Source organism: Corythoichthys intestinalis, chromosome 2, assembly GCF_030265065.1.
Source record: "Corythoichthys intestinalis isolate RoL2023-P3 chromosome 2, ASM3026506v1, whole genome shotgun sequence".
Classification (NCBI taxonomy): Eukaryota; Metazoa; Chordata; class Actinopteri; order Syngnathiformes; family Syngnathidae; genus Corythoichthys; species Corythoichthys intestinalis.
The window spans coordinates 45797118-45812702 of NC_080396.1; the positions used below are offsets into that span (position 1 = coordinate 45797118).

The 15585-nt window shown below is 39.3% G+C and overlaps 1 protein-coding gene across 7 annotated transcripts in view; it reads left to right on the forward strand.

The window, feature by feature from the left end:
- dmd (dystrophin) overlaps nt 1–15585 on the forward strand; it is a 283797-nt gene that overhangs the window by 49397 nt on the left and 218815 nt on the right. For all 7 annotated transcript variants that reach the window (XM_057829994.1, XM_057829988.1, XM_057829990.1 and 4 more), the window contains exon 2: nt 13481–13542. In XM_057829994.1, coding sequence (XP_057685977.1) covers nt 13481–13542 — 62 coding nt within the window. The remainder of the gene's footprint in view (nt 1–13480; nt 13543–15585) is intronic.

A 15585-nucleotide genomic window follows, 5' to 3' on the forward strand; every position in this document is an offset into this window, starting at 1 on the left:
TGTCCTGAAAAAAGGGACCCAACCTGGCCATTGTGGACATTTTTTTTTTTTTTAAATATAAAGGCAAAATCAAAGGCATGCAAATTCGGCCAAAATAGGCTTCACTGTTAAAGGGTTAATGATGGTTTATAAAAGCAGCTACTTGTTTGAATGATAAGCTACAGTTTACAAATGATGTGTTAAGTTTAATGATGTAAAAATGATGAGTGAATAGTCAATTATCAAAGTAATCATTTGTGACAGCCCTACACTGTGGGCAAGTTACAGATAGGTGACTGCATTAATTGGCTCAAAAGAGATGGGAGTCTTGTCTTTTTGTTGAGCTCCACCCCTCCACAAATCCTCTCTGATCCCTCAAGCCAATTAGAGCTGAGAGAAGTGAAAACCAGGAAGCAAATTGCTCATTTGGCTAATCACTCCTGGGAATGGATGACTACCGAGAAAGCAAAAGAGTCTTGAAACAATGGTCAGTGTGTGCCAGTTCAAATGAGGTTCAAGGGCTACTGTACATTTCAAAGCTCCATTATTGACAGCCTTCTTTATTTTATTTTATTTTTCGGGGCTATGTGTGAAAAGTTTGACTAGCTTACAAAATAATTGTGCCAAATCAGTTGGATTGCTAAACTAATATATGGGAAGAAAAAGGTGTCAATTGTCAATTAAATACAACAAACAAACAAAAGAATCTTCTTATAACATTTAATTAAATGCAGTCGAGTCAAAGAAAAAAATGAAAAGTATGGCCTTGATATGAAGCAACCCTCATTCAAGGCGAAATGTTCTTCTACTGGTCATTTACTGAGTTGAATGCATGTCAAAACATACTTCAGTTTGAATTTTTAGTCAAATTGAAGCCCTTAACCTAACATCAACTGACTGACTTCAGTCCAATCATATGTGACTAGGTATAACAAAATTAGTCTGAAGTCACACAGAGAGATTCTTAGATAAAAGGCAAAAAAAAAAAAGTTTCACAAATTGAAAATTTTCAAAATTGATATTTCTCGATAAACATTCCATAAACCCATTCTTTTATTGATTCAAAGTTCTGTTACCTTAAAATAAACATTGTAAAATATGCAACTGGTTCTCTGCCAAAACATCAGAAATAGGCCGGAGAAATACTCATGTCTTTATCTTTTTCGTTAATATCCAAACTGGTAATAAGCATCTTTTCACCCAGTTACGGTGTTGAATCTGGCGACCAGTCCAAGGTGTTATCTTCAGTTCGCCCACTGCCACCTGATGTAGGTTTCAGTTTCCTGTAACCCTGAACTGGGCCACCCACAATAGAAAACAAATACAGTGGTACCTCTACATACGAATTTAATTCGTTCCAGGACCTGGCTTGTAAATCGAAATGGTCATACAGGGGTTGGACAAAATAATTGAAACGCCTCACATTTTGGCATCATAATCATTGAGCATAATTGTTAAAAAATGGCATGGTGAACATTTTAATGAAGTTGAGCATCTCGTATGGCCGGCACAATCCCCAGACCTCAACATTATTGAACAATTATGGTCAGTGTTAGAGATTCAATTAAGACGTCGATTTTCTCCACCATGGTCTCTAAAAGACTTAGAGGGTATTCTAACTGAAGACTGGCCAAAAATTCCTTTGTAAACAACTCACAAGTTATACAAATCAATACCTCAGAGAATTGAGTCTGTATTTGCCATTAATTAATCACGTTAAAATATTTGACGCATTTAACGCATGCGCGGAATGACCCGCTCATGCATTGCCTCAAACAGATTACAATTATGCCATTTTTTTGCAGATTGAGAGCTAAGAGGCAGAGAAAGGCGAGTGGACACAGGCGTTCATTGGACCGCGCCGTTTATTGGCATAAACTTCGGCAACTCCTTCACAACAAACATAAGTGTCATTTAGTGAAAGCACAACAAAAATAATATTCCTATTTCTCAAAAAAAAAAAAAAATGTTCACAAAAAGAAAATTGCTTCAATCTGTATTAATGAGGCCCTATTCGCACACAGTTAAACAACAATACAAAGAGAACTGGCTTTCCCAATCAAAATAGCAATGCAAAATACACATAAAACTTACTCAGACTTTGGTCAAACTCTATTCAAACATTTCGTTTAGCTCAACAAATACACTGGATGGCAATATTTAGTCACAATATACAAACTATCAGAGGTCTTGACCGTTGTGAAGCCAGCACTCAAATGACCGTGAAATACAACGGAATGGATGGACCCAGTAAACATGGAACTACGGCGTCAGTCGAGGGACAAAACACACTCATTGGCTTGATTTCTAATTAATTTAAAACCCGCAATTGACTAAGCCTATCGCAATATGCAATAATTCCATTTATCGCACGATAAATAAAAATGAAGGCGGTAATTTTTCAGCTGCGATTTATCGCCTCGCGTGCGACAGACGTGCTGTTAAAAGTTCGGATTCCTTGTTACCAACTGCGCAAAATACCTCTTTGTTCCAGGGCCGGCAAAAAATAGCGCCGGAGCCAATCGTTCCTATTATATCCTATTGTTCAACGTATACCGGCCGCGCCAGTGCTCCGGATTGACTGCGGACCATCTCCGGCGTGCCGGTGTTGTTGACGTGTGGGCGCTCCCGTCAGGGGTGACATTTCACGCGGGGCGGCTATTTTTCGGCACAACACCGGATATTTGAGTGGCAAATTAAGAGCGCTGTGCCTTAAATTTGTCCTGTTTATGAAAGTCGATTGTCATATGCTGGTGTTGTGCAGTAATGATCAGATGTGACTTCTGTGGGCACACACTAGATATCATGAAATAGCAAACTAGATGTGATACGTGAGCCCAGAGTGATTATGGGACACGTAGTCCATATACTACATCGATGAATTATAAACCGCCATGACTGAATGGAAGTTAAGAAGGCCAAATCAATCCATACCATTGACTATAGATAATGCTGCAAATATTGTTAATTCAGTACGTGACACAGATGGATTCGGACCACAAATAGGATGATTTGCTCATGTAGTAAACCTAGCTGCTAAGAGAGCTGTAGCAATCAACAGTGTGCCCCGCTTCACTCTACAAACAGTAAAGATTGTTCTCAGCACTTTTATACTAAATTTCTTCAGATCAGTAAGATGTAAGCACATAGATATTATGCACTAAAATGCATGTTTATATGATGGCAATTTAATTTTTGCTCGTTTGCAAAGAAACAAAAAATACAGTTGGCATTTTTTTCCCCAGAGTTTTAAATTTATTGAATCAGATTGAAAATCGTGTCTCCCGTATCGAAAATCGTACCTAACAGTGACTTAACTGTATCGTTGCATCCCTATTGAACACCATTGCAGAAGCTATGAGGGGAAAAGTTTTCATTTGCCTAAATGCTTAAGTTATTAACTGCAAATGTATTTTTTTTCCCCTTGAAAAACACATTTTATTTATTCTGTGTTTCTGTGCGGTATTGATATTATTGTCTTTTACTTAAGAGGCATGGTCTATATTTTTTTAGTTGTGATTTCTTATCGCGTTTAAATGGGTGTACTTGATCTATTAATATATACTGTATTCTCACTGTGTTATTGTAAATTGGTTTAAAAAAAATTGGGGGGGCGCAATAATATCGCATATCGCAATCATTTATGAGATAAATTATGGCACACTAAAATTTGTTATCGCGACAGGCCTACCATTGACACCTTGTGGCGTATTTCAATCACTACCTTACATAGTTAAAGACACTTTTTTTAATGTGACGTCCCCGCTTGGCGACGTCAACAATGGCGAGCTACTACTTTATTTTTTGTTTGAAAATTTTACAAATTTTATCAAAACGAAAACATTAAGAGGGGTTTTAATATAAAATTACTATAAATTGTACTAACATTTGTCTTTTAAGAACTACAAGTCTTTCTATCCATGGATCCCTTTAACAGAAAGAATGTTAATACTGTTAATGCCATCATGTGGATTTATTGTCATAATAAACAAATACAGTACTTATGTACAGAATGTTGAATGTATATATCCGTCTTGTGTTCCAACAATTCCAACAATAATTTACAGAAAAATATGGCATGTTTCAGAGATGGTTTGAACTGCAATTAACTACGATTAATTAATTTTTAAGCTGTGATTAACCCAAATAAAAATTGTAATCGTTTGACAGCCCTAATTTTTAAAAATTTGTTTTTGTTGTACTCTTCTGACCGCTAAAACAACCACTACCACATTTTTAAAATTATCAGCAGCATTTAGAGATGGAATAAGACTAGGATATTTGGGAAAATCTATTTACAAGACAAATAATACAATTGTGACGGTCATTCAGTGTCAGTGTGAGTGAGAAGACCCGAAATCACAATTAAGACAGATGACACTACTAACCCTGAGATTATGTGCACACTACGTGTTTGAAGAAATCTTTGCTGGAAAAAAACAACAATAAAGGGAGCGAAATAATTAAGGCACTATGACGCAAAAATGTTTGATCCAGTTCAAGAGCTCAAACATCTATTACAGCTGCAGAAAGACAAGTGGCTTGGCTGGACAAAGCTATCTTGGTGTGATTAAATTTTGAGTTCTGAGGAAGCTTAATACCTTCCAGACCTGTATTCACCATGGTTTTGTATACTGAATGGTCAGTATTTTAGAGACATATCAAATTACAAAAATGGTTGATTTTACAGAACACATTTTTAGATGGACAAACTGCTTCAAATTTAGCGAATATCTCACGATGTTCCAATATTACTTCACTTTTCACTTTGTGAAAAATGTGTGCGTTCAAAGAAAAACTGATGTCTGCTATTCAGATCTGAATACCTGACAAAACATTTCATTCATTTTTAAAATTTGAAATCTCATATACATCTTCTGATATCCACAAAAAAAAACAAAAAAAACCCATATATATATATATATTAATGTAGTACCTTCTTGTCGTATTTACCAGTCTTGCCATGTATGCATAGTATATACTACATGATGAGATATTAGCACAAGATTTCCCATAACATTTACATATGTAATTTTGTGCCTGCGTGGGCTTGTGTCCGCTGACTTGGCAAAGAGGTTAATCCTTGCCAGGGAAAGAAGTGTAATGGTTAATCTGAAACAGGTGGATGTAGGGAAAGCAGCTTAAATAGCTTTATGAGTGCATGTAACACCAGAGTGTGGTTGTAATTTGAATGAATCGTGTTGACCATTTGACAATTTGAGGGGAGAAACAAAATCATGTTTAGTTCCATGTTTTTTATTTAGTCAAAGAGTAGCACCTTTAACAAATTTATAACATAACATGCACATGTGTGCTATTACAGGCTGAAGGCTGTCCTCTACTGGCTAACTCGTCACTTACAGGCAACTCGTAATTTATAGCATTGAAAATTCTGTACTACCCTCTACTGGCAAATTCTCGGTTTACAGAAGGCTGCACTCTACTGGCTAACTCCTAACTCTAATTCCACAATTAATTAATCGGCCCTGATTTAAAAAAAAAAAAGGAAAAGAAAGAAAAAAAAATTTGGTTCCCAGGATCGATAGATACTGGCCCATGCTACATAGGTCTTCACCGATTGGTCAGCCCTCAGTGGCGAGAAAGTTTTGGTTCGTCGTCCCCCTGCTGCAGCCCAGCAGGCAGGCGTCGCCGGGGACGTAGAGGGGAATGAACACCGAAAATGGCGCATTCTCGGTGAACAAACGCACTGACGTCAGAGCGCGTGGCTGCCCAAGCCCAAGCCAAGTATAGCACTCTCTAGGCGGATACGTGAAGAGGGCTGAGGAGGGGGGAAGTCTCGACACAATCGAGAACTGGAGATGAGAGTGGGGGGCTCCCCGGGCCCTAGAGGTTAGATTTTGTGCCCGAACCCGAACCCGCGGGCCCACAATTTTAGCATTCACGTTCGGGTCAGGTCGGGTCGGGCCGCCATGCCGGACTAATAAATTATTTAAAAAAAAAAAAAAAAAAAAAAAAAATGGAGAGCATGCTCTCTGTATTGCTCTTTTGCTTGTGCGTGTGCACGAACGCCGTGGCGCCGGCCGCTTTTTCTTCTTGTCCTCCCGCTGCACGGCCGAGGCGCCGCCCTCTCCTGTTCCCTCTCCTTGTCAGAGAGGCGCGTCCATGTGAGAACAATATCCCACACACTCAGAAATATGTTTAACAAACTTTCCCAGCGTTATTTCGTTGTGTGAATGCTTTGATAATTCTCAAAAAAATATGTAGATTATTTAAACATTAAGAAAACTTGCGTTTTTTTCTGCCAACTCGAAGAAATGAAAATAAATTGCTGCTGCTGCTGCGTTTTTTCCGCGTCACTCAAAATAAATAAATAAATAAATAAATTTTAAAAATGGAGAGCAGGCTCTCTGTATTGCGCTTTTGCTTGTGCGTGTGCACGAACGCCATGGCGCCGGCTGCTTTTGCTTCTTGTCCTCCCGCTGTAGTTTGCGCACGGCCGAGGCGCCGCCCTCTCTTGTTCCCTCTCCTTGTCAGAGAGGCACGTCCATGTGAGAACAATGTCCCACACACTCAGAAATATGTTTAACAAACTTTCCCAGCGTTATTTCGTTGTGTGAATGCTTTGATAATTCTAAAAAAAATATGTAGATTATTTAAACATTAAGAAAACTTGCGTTTTTTTCTGCCAACTCGAAGAAATGAAAATAAATTGCTGCTGCTGCGTTTTTTCCGCGTCACTCAAAAAAAAAAAAAAAAAAAAAAATCGGGTTTTTCGGGCTCGGGCCTGCAAATCTAGTTAAGTGATCGAGCTCGGGCCGGGTCGGGCCTCAATACCAGCGGGCCGTGTCGGGTCGGGCTGGATTTTTTAGGCCCGAACTAGGCTCTACCGGGCCCAAGCCGAGGATAGCGCTCTATTGGCAGGCACGCCATTATCGGCCGACTACCATGGTGTACGACAAGCTGCCGGTCGTTAACCGAGTGGCCTTCTCGGTGGACAAGGGGGCATTGCAAAATGCATGCCATCTCCTTAAAACGTTTGCCATGATCCCAGTATTTGACATAACATAAAACACGTACTTACTCACGTCGTCACCCGTCTAATGGTCTCTAGATTGTCGGACTTGTTTTGCCCATTCTTCGCTGTGAACAGGATCTTTTGGAAATCCAAATAGCCTTACACCACTTTCCCTGGTGTCGCAACAAAAGCCTGCAGCACACTGAGCTGGCGTGACACAAAAAATAAACAAATTAATCAGCAAAATCAACTGAATCCGCAGTCCTTTTGCATATTATAGTAATGGCTGTATTGTGAAGATGATTAGTCCGCTGATGTCACATTTGCCTTTTTCCTCAATCCAGATTCTGGCCGGAAGTCAAAAATTGAATAAATACTGCATATCGATCGCGTCCACTCCACACACATCCAAGCGGTCCATTTCATTAGGAGCAGAAAATACCGCGTGTAATTATGAAATAAACATGCTTCTTTATGTCACAGGCACTTTAAGTCTGCCGTGATTCGGTGACATTTCATTGGATATTGGGCCCTTCGGTTGTATTCTATACAATATTATGTACGTACGCTCACAATCAGTTACGGAAAAACATTTTAAAGAAAAACAACATATAAAGATGACAATACTGACCGATTTTTTTGCGTGTTGATAGATTTCCATTTATTGTGCTTAACCGATCGATATCAAGCAGATCAATGTCAGTGTTGTCACAGATTACTTGAAAAAGTAATTTAATTACTGATTACTGATTACGCCTCAAAAAAGTAATCTAGTTACTTTACTGATTACCTTATTATCAAAGTAACTAAGTTACTTTAAAAGTAATCTATCAGTTACTTTTTACCCATTTTTCTCCCTTTGCCGCCTAAACATAAGAATGACAACAGAAAAATGTCATCACATGTAATTGAGTTTCCGATGATTGAATTTAAAGGGGAATATCAGAATTTCGCGCTAGCTTAGCCACTCCGGAGCCCTGAAACTAACAAATATCTGACAAACTGCTTGGAATTTGTTGAAATAAACTCCACTGACCAATTAAACTCCGCTAACTTTAAGATTAAGCCTAATGTCAAAACTTCTGAATTTCGGGTTATGGTTAACAGCATATCAGTGCCGATGTAAAACAATGCAAACTGACGGCACAATAATCAACAACACACAAGTGGAATGTACAGTGCAATAAACACAAAGGTGGTGGCGCGCGGGTGCGTGTGCAGCGGTGCACATTAACAACCCGGAAGTACTCCTCTCAACACACACGCGGTCAATTTGGCCACAAAACGTGGCGGCAACTAAGCACTTTACACTCAATCGGACTTACAGCACATCCCACAGATGCTAAACGAACACATCACCTCACGGCATAAATGTGCAACACGCATATGATGTAAACAAAGCTTGCCAAGTTGGAGCGATGACTGCCCGTCGTTGCTACGGCAAAGCTACGAAACGGCCGCGCATGTAGAGGGTCCAATCTTTTGCTGATACCCTCCAGAATGAAGGAAAAAATACTCACCTTCATCCCATGGATATCCACAGATCAACATTCTCTCGCAACATCTCAACACTTGGCGCGAATGTCCACCCGCCTCAGTCCCACAACACGTGACGCGAGTCCAAAACAGGAAATAGCTAAGAGGTTGTCATGGAAACACGTACCAGGAACTTTTTATTTTTTATTTTAGCATTTTCTATTCAAAATGCTCTTCGTACATGACTACAATATTCTTTATTCATCATACGTTATGAGGCAATGAAAAAATAGTAACGCAGAGACACTAAGGAAACTAACTTTAATCAGATTACTGGTGTAGAAAAATGAACGCGTTAGATTACTCGTTACTGAAAAAAGTAATCAGATTACAGTAACGCGTTACTAACTAACGCGTTACTGACAACATTGATCAATGTACAGTGCCTTGCAAAAGTATTCGGCCCCCTTGAATCTTGCAACCTTTCGCCACATTTCAGGCTTCAAACATAAAGATATGAAATTTAATTTTTTGTCAAGACTCAACAACAAGTGGGACACAATCGTGAAGTGGAACAACATTTATTGGATAATTTAAACTTTTTTAACAAATAAAAAACTGAAAAGTGGGGCGTGCAATATTATTCGGCCCCTTTACTTTCAGTGCAGCAAACTCACTCCAGAAGTTCAGTGAGGATCTCTGAATGATCCAATGTTGTCCTAAATGACCGATGATGATAAATAGAATCCACCTGTGTGTAATCAAGTCTCCATATAAATGCACCTGCTCTGTGATAGTCTCAGGGTTCTGTTTGAAGTGCAGAGAGCATTATGAAAACCAAGGAACACACCAGGCAGGTCCGAGATACTGTTGTGGAGAAGTTTAAAGCCGGATTTGGATACAAAAAGATTTCCCAAGCTTTAAACATCTCAAGGAGCACTGTGCAAGCCATCATATTGAAATGGAAGGAGCATCAGACCACTGCAAATCTACCAAGACCCGGCCGTCCTTCCAAACTTTCTTCTCAAACAAGGAGAAAACTGATCAGAGATGCAGCCAAGAGGCCCATGATCACTCTGGATGAACTGCAGAGATCTACAGCTGAGGTGGGAGAGTCTGTCCATAGGACAACAATCAGTCGTACACTGCACAAATCTGGCCTTTATGGAAGAGTGGCAAGAAGAAAGCCATTTCTCAAAGATATCCTTAAAAAGTCTCATTCAAAGTTTGCCACAAGCCACCTGGGAGACACACCAAACATGTGGAAGAAGGTGCTCTGGTCAGATGAAACCAAAATTGAACTTTTTGGCCACAATGCAAAACGATATGTTTGGCGTAAAAGCAACACAGCTCATCACCCTGAACACACCATCCCCACTGTCAAACATGGTGGTGGCAGCATCATGGTTTGGGCCTGCTTTTCTTCAGCAGGGACAGGGAAGATGGTTAAAATTGACGGGAAGATGGATGCAGCCAAATACAGGAACATTCTGGAAGAAAACCTGTTGGTATCTGCACAAGACCTGAGACTGGGACGGAGATTTATCTTCCAACAGGACAATGATCCAAAACATAAAGCCAAATCTACAATGGAATGGTTCAAAAATAAACGTATCCAGGTGTTAGAATGGCCAAGTCAAAGTCCAGACCTGAATCCAATCGAGAATCTGTGGAAAGAGCTGAAGACTGCTGTTCACAAACACTCTCCATCCAACCTCACTGAGCTCGAGCTGTTTTGCAAGGAAGAATGGGCAAGAATGTCAGTCTCTCGATGTGCAAAACTGATAGAAACATACCCCAAGCGACTTGCAGCTGTAATTGGTGCAAAAGGTGGCGCTACAAAGTATTAACGCAAGGGGGCCGAATAATATTGCACGCCCCACTTTTCAGTTTTTTATTTGTTAAAAAAGTTTAAATTATCCAATAAATTTTGTTCCACTTCACGATTGTGTCCCACTTGTTGTTGATTCTTGACAAAAAATTAAAATTTTATATCTTTATGTTTGAAGCCTGAAATGTGGCGAAAGGTTGCAAGGTTCAAGGGGGCCGAATACTTTTGCAAGGCACTGTATCGTTATATCCCTACTTAGAACTACTCGTCCTAAAAATTATTGGGCAAGTAATTACTCCTCAATATGCGAATAAATAAAATAAAAGGGTACTTTGGGTTGCCGTAAAATGCAATGTATTGTCAGACTAATGGTAAGAATATTAATTTAAGATCAATTGTATTTTCAATGTTAAAGTTTAATGTCATCTCCAAATTCCCCTGTTTCCTCTTCACCTTTCCATCTCTCTTCCCTCCCATCACTTGCACTTTGAGCACATTTCTCGGTAACAATCCCATCTGATTGGATTTTGGTCTCATGATTTCATCCGTGGCTTACGACCGTGACCGTTGCCAGGCAACTGATGCCCAACCCATGACAAACACGACAGTTGCAGTGGTGCCACGCGGACCAAAGAGACGGATCTCTTGTTTGCCCTCACGGGAATTCTGCTTACACTTTGCTGAGCTCTATTAGGGTGGTGACAGTCCATGTGAGACTGACTGCTTCAGACGGGACATATTCAGCCACTCTATTTTCAATTCGTTTGGCATTTATCTGCCATGTATATATACAGTATATGTAAACATACAGACACATATATGATATGGCTTTGTTGAGACTTTAAAAAATAATGATGCTTTGTGTGGGGATGTGTGGGTGTGTGTTTCAATGGACGTGTGCATAAATTTGTTTGTTTTTGTGTGCCTGAAACCTCCAATTAGCTCACACTCAATGCTACTGTTTGATTAAAGGAGAAGTTTTATCATGAGCCTCATTAGCGAATGCCTGTATGTTGTCAATGTATGCAAAACATGCAAAGCAAAAGTATTGTGATGCCTTTGTTGTGTGTCAAGGACACTTGCAGTCACAAGTTCAGACACTTTATTTCCATTAACGGTAACAGAATGCTCAATCATATGCGCACGCACAAGCTAATATACTCCTGCACTTTCTCTTTGACGTTCAAGTTCATATGTTACTTTGCCCTTTCATTTTAAAACACAAACTCAAGGTACAAAGGTACATGTTAGTTTTTAATCCTTCATTTTGGGAGATAACCCTACTTATACTAGAAGAAATGATTATAGGAGATACGAGAGAGAAAAAAAAGATAAAATTGTTTAGACTCAGATATGAAGACAACAGACTGTCCGAAAGAGGAATCGTTTCTTTTAAAAAATAAAGAACAACCTTAATACCTTTAACGACTGATTTGAAGGTGAATTGTTGTCTCTTTTGGGTTAACGAGCCTCAAGATCTTTGAGATTAGGTTTAAAACTTCTAAAAATGAGGCTGACAACACAGGTCGGGGGGTCATGGAGAACAGGGGTGTCAAACTCATTCTGGTTCGCTGGCCACATTTATGGCAATTAGATCTCGTGTGAGTCGGAGTTTTTTTTTTTTTTTTTTTTGCCAAATAAGTTAACTCACTGGCTTCTACTGATGGTGATAGAGTTCTAATCATTTGGACTGAGAGGGGAGAACAAATGTTCATTCACCCCTCCCAGTCCAAAGTAAATTATAGTTGTAAATGGCAGGCAAAGAGTTCATTTTGTGTCACTTCCTTGTAATTTTAGTGTACTTACGGGTCATATCCAGTAAATTTTAGATCATTACCTATTCATTTTTCGGGCATTTCTGGGCTGCTTCCTGTTGATTTTGGGGGATTTTAGGGGTCACTTACTGTTCATTTGGGGGAATTTCTGGGTCAATTACTGTTTATTTGTTGGTTACTTCTTGCTGATTTTGGGTCACTTTACGTTAATTTTGGTGGATGGAGGGGTCACTTCCTATTGATTTTGGGGCATTTCTGGGTCATTTACTGTGTTTTTTAACTTACTTTTGTTGATTGTGAGTCAGTTCCTGTTGATTTTTGGGGCATTTACGAGTCACTTCATGTTCATTTTGGTACATTTACAGGTCGCTTCCTGTTGATTTTGGGCATTTCTGGGTCAATTACTGTTTATTTCGGGTCTCTTCCTGTTGATTTTGGGGCATTTACAGATTATTTCCTGGTTACGTCATGGTAATTTTGGTGCATTTAGGGGTCACTTACTGTTGGTTTAGGGGCATTTGTGGGTCAATTATGGATTATTTTGATTTACTTCCTGTTGAGTTTGGATTATTTCCTATTGATTTTAGGGCATTTACAGTTAACTTCCTGTTAATAATGGTGTATTTACAGGTTACTTCCTTTTGATTTTGGGATATTTCTAGGTGAATTACTGTTCATTTTGGGATACTACTTGTTGCTTTTAGAGCATTTACGGGTCACTTCCTTTTAATTTTTGCGCATTTGCATTTACATTATGAATGAGCTACAAGGTAGGGTTCAGGTAGAACAACCCTGTGGACCAGATTAGACATACTAGCAGGCCACGTAAGCAAGCAGGCCCTACGTTTAACACCGCTGATGTAGATAATTAGTTTGTCATTACCAGAGTTTGCAGTGATCTTCAAGAGCAAAACAGTCGTTCAATAAAAAAAAAAAAAAGTAATTTTTGGGGTTGATAGTTGTATTTGATTCTACCCTGTAGTTAGCAAGTGACGAGTCAAGGGCAAAAAAGGTTTTTTTACCTGAAGTTGGTTAGGATTGGCTCCTGTGCCCTTTGACCCTCAATATGGATGAAAGGAAATTTGAGTCATGATTTTATAAAACTACAGTTTAGTTTTACTGCGTTTTGTTTTTGGTAGACTGTGAAAGACTACAATCCTGGAGACAATTTTCAAAAGAGGGCCACAGTTTGATAAAGCCTGCTTCAGTGACAGTGACAGTGACAGCCAAAGTGATCATTAGCAGTGGGATGATTGATGAGATGAGAATGCAATTAACCCTGAGCATGATTGGAGAACCCTGTCATGCTGAGCACAACTGGATGCATGTGTGTGTGTGAGTGCCATCATGGTATGTACTGAAATCTTTGTATCTATTTCTAACTACCTTGTTACATTCCCCCCGTGATTCTGTCCTGTTTTGTGCTCTTTTTACTCGTCCTAGATGAACGAGAAGATGTGCAGAAGAAGACTTTCACAAAATGGGTCAACTCACAGTTATCTAAGGTAATACAGTCCCTCTCAAAAAGGCAATCACCAAAATATTGAATGATTAAATGCAAAATAATAATAATAAGTTTGGAAACAATAGTAATTGTTTATCAATTGCACCAATTGTTGTGGAAATGAAAGGAGTGGAACCTTCAAAGCAATTGGAGGCTGAAGAACTTGTCTTTCCCTGGTGTTTAAACTACCTTTAGCATAAGTTATCCAACCAATATTGCGAAAGGATGTTACAGACAATCCCTTGTGGCAGCCGGGGCAGTTTTTAAAGCAACGGGCCACACATGGAAGTTTACAGACTATACAAAATCAGGCTTAAGAAAAAAAAAAATCTGTTTTGAAGGAGGAGCAAGTAATCGTCAACAAGTTACAACATTATGCTTCATTATGCTACTGCTTGAATTATCTTACAATGTTATTATTAATTGTTGAAAATAGGGGTGCGACAAAATATCAAAATGGTGATATATTGTGATACTTTGTATCACAAAAGGTTATCGATATGCTCCTGCCAAGAATCGAGATATCGTTTTAAAAACGTGTCAATGTCTAAAAAAATAAATAAAAAGGAACCAACAAGTTGCTACCAAAATCTTCCACCATAATAGTGTCTCAGTTAACTCTAAGGCAGCATTGACGTTGCACGACGCCGAATCCATTTAGACTGAGAACGTTCGTTCATTCAAAACCAGAGCATTCAGTCATTCTGTCCGATTTTCAGGGCATTTACAGGTCATTTCCTGTTGAGTTTGAGTCACTGCCTATTCATTTGGGTGATTCCCAGGTCATTTCCTGTTCTGTAACTCAAAATAAACAGGAATTGACCCGTAAAATACCCCAAAATAAACTGGATATAACTGAAAATCAACAGGTAAATGACCTTAAATGGCCCAAAATGACTTCATTGCCTGGCATTGGCTGCCACTGATGGCCATTTGAACATTCTTTCATTCGCTGCCACCATCCCACTTCAAACGGATTTGAACGTCTACTAGTGATGAACTCATTCCAATTCACAGCAGAAGCTTGTTTTTTTGTTTGTTAGTTGTTTGTAGAATATTCTAGAATGATTTCCTGACCAATGTATCGATAATCGTTGTATCGCCATATCGTCAGATCATCGTTCTCGTGAGCTTTGTATCGCAAATTGTATCGTATCTTGAGGTACTAAGAGGATCCCACTCCTAGTTGAAAAGCCCTTTTGCTCTGTATGAGAAAATGCCCTTTTGCCTAATGCTTAATGTTGAATAAGTGTCCACACATGCGTGGGTACCACAAATAAAATAATTAAAAAAAAAACAACAAAACAGATGACACCACCCACACTGGACCAACACCATTGGACATGCTCTGGCACCAATGTTGATCTCAATTATTGGTGATGGTTGACCTTTCTTGGGATGTGAGCACCTGTCCCCAAAATTGTCTGCACGGGTTTGATCAAAAGTTTTTGGAAGAAAACAAAATACCAATATATAATAAAAATGGCTTGCACCCGTGAATTCCCATTTTTACAGAAAGTTTCATCCTGACAAACACACATGGCTTAAAGGAGTTATTTCTGTCCATCTCTCAAAAACAGTAGTTTTAAGAAAAACTTCAGCAATGCTTGCTGTTATGCGATGTTAGTCATTTAATTAATTTGAACTGTGGCCTTCTTTCCTTTGTATATAGAAAAGAAAGCACCTTTTCACCTCACAATGACCCAATTAATGAAGGCTTTGAGGTGATGTTGCCCATTTCCCTCAATTTTTCTTTTCTGGTTGATTCTTGACTTGTTAAGCATGCTCCTAGTACCCTAAAAAAAGGGGGGGGGGGGGGGGGGGAGATGGTGCATACTCGACAAAGGTTTCTCACGTTAGTTTAGCTCTTCTTGGATAGCACTGTTGAATGTGTCACAGTCTGCTTAGCAGTAGTGACTGGAGCATGGAGGAGATGCCAGGAGATGAGTTCAGGGGCTGTGGGAGATTTCCACAGGAGACATCTACAGGTATCTGGTGAAAGTATAGGCATTCATAAGTTGGATCAAGAGATGCTCTCAGTCAA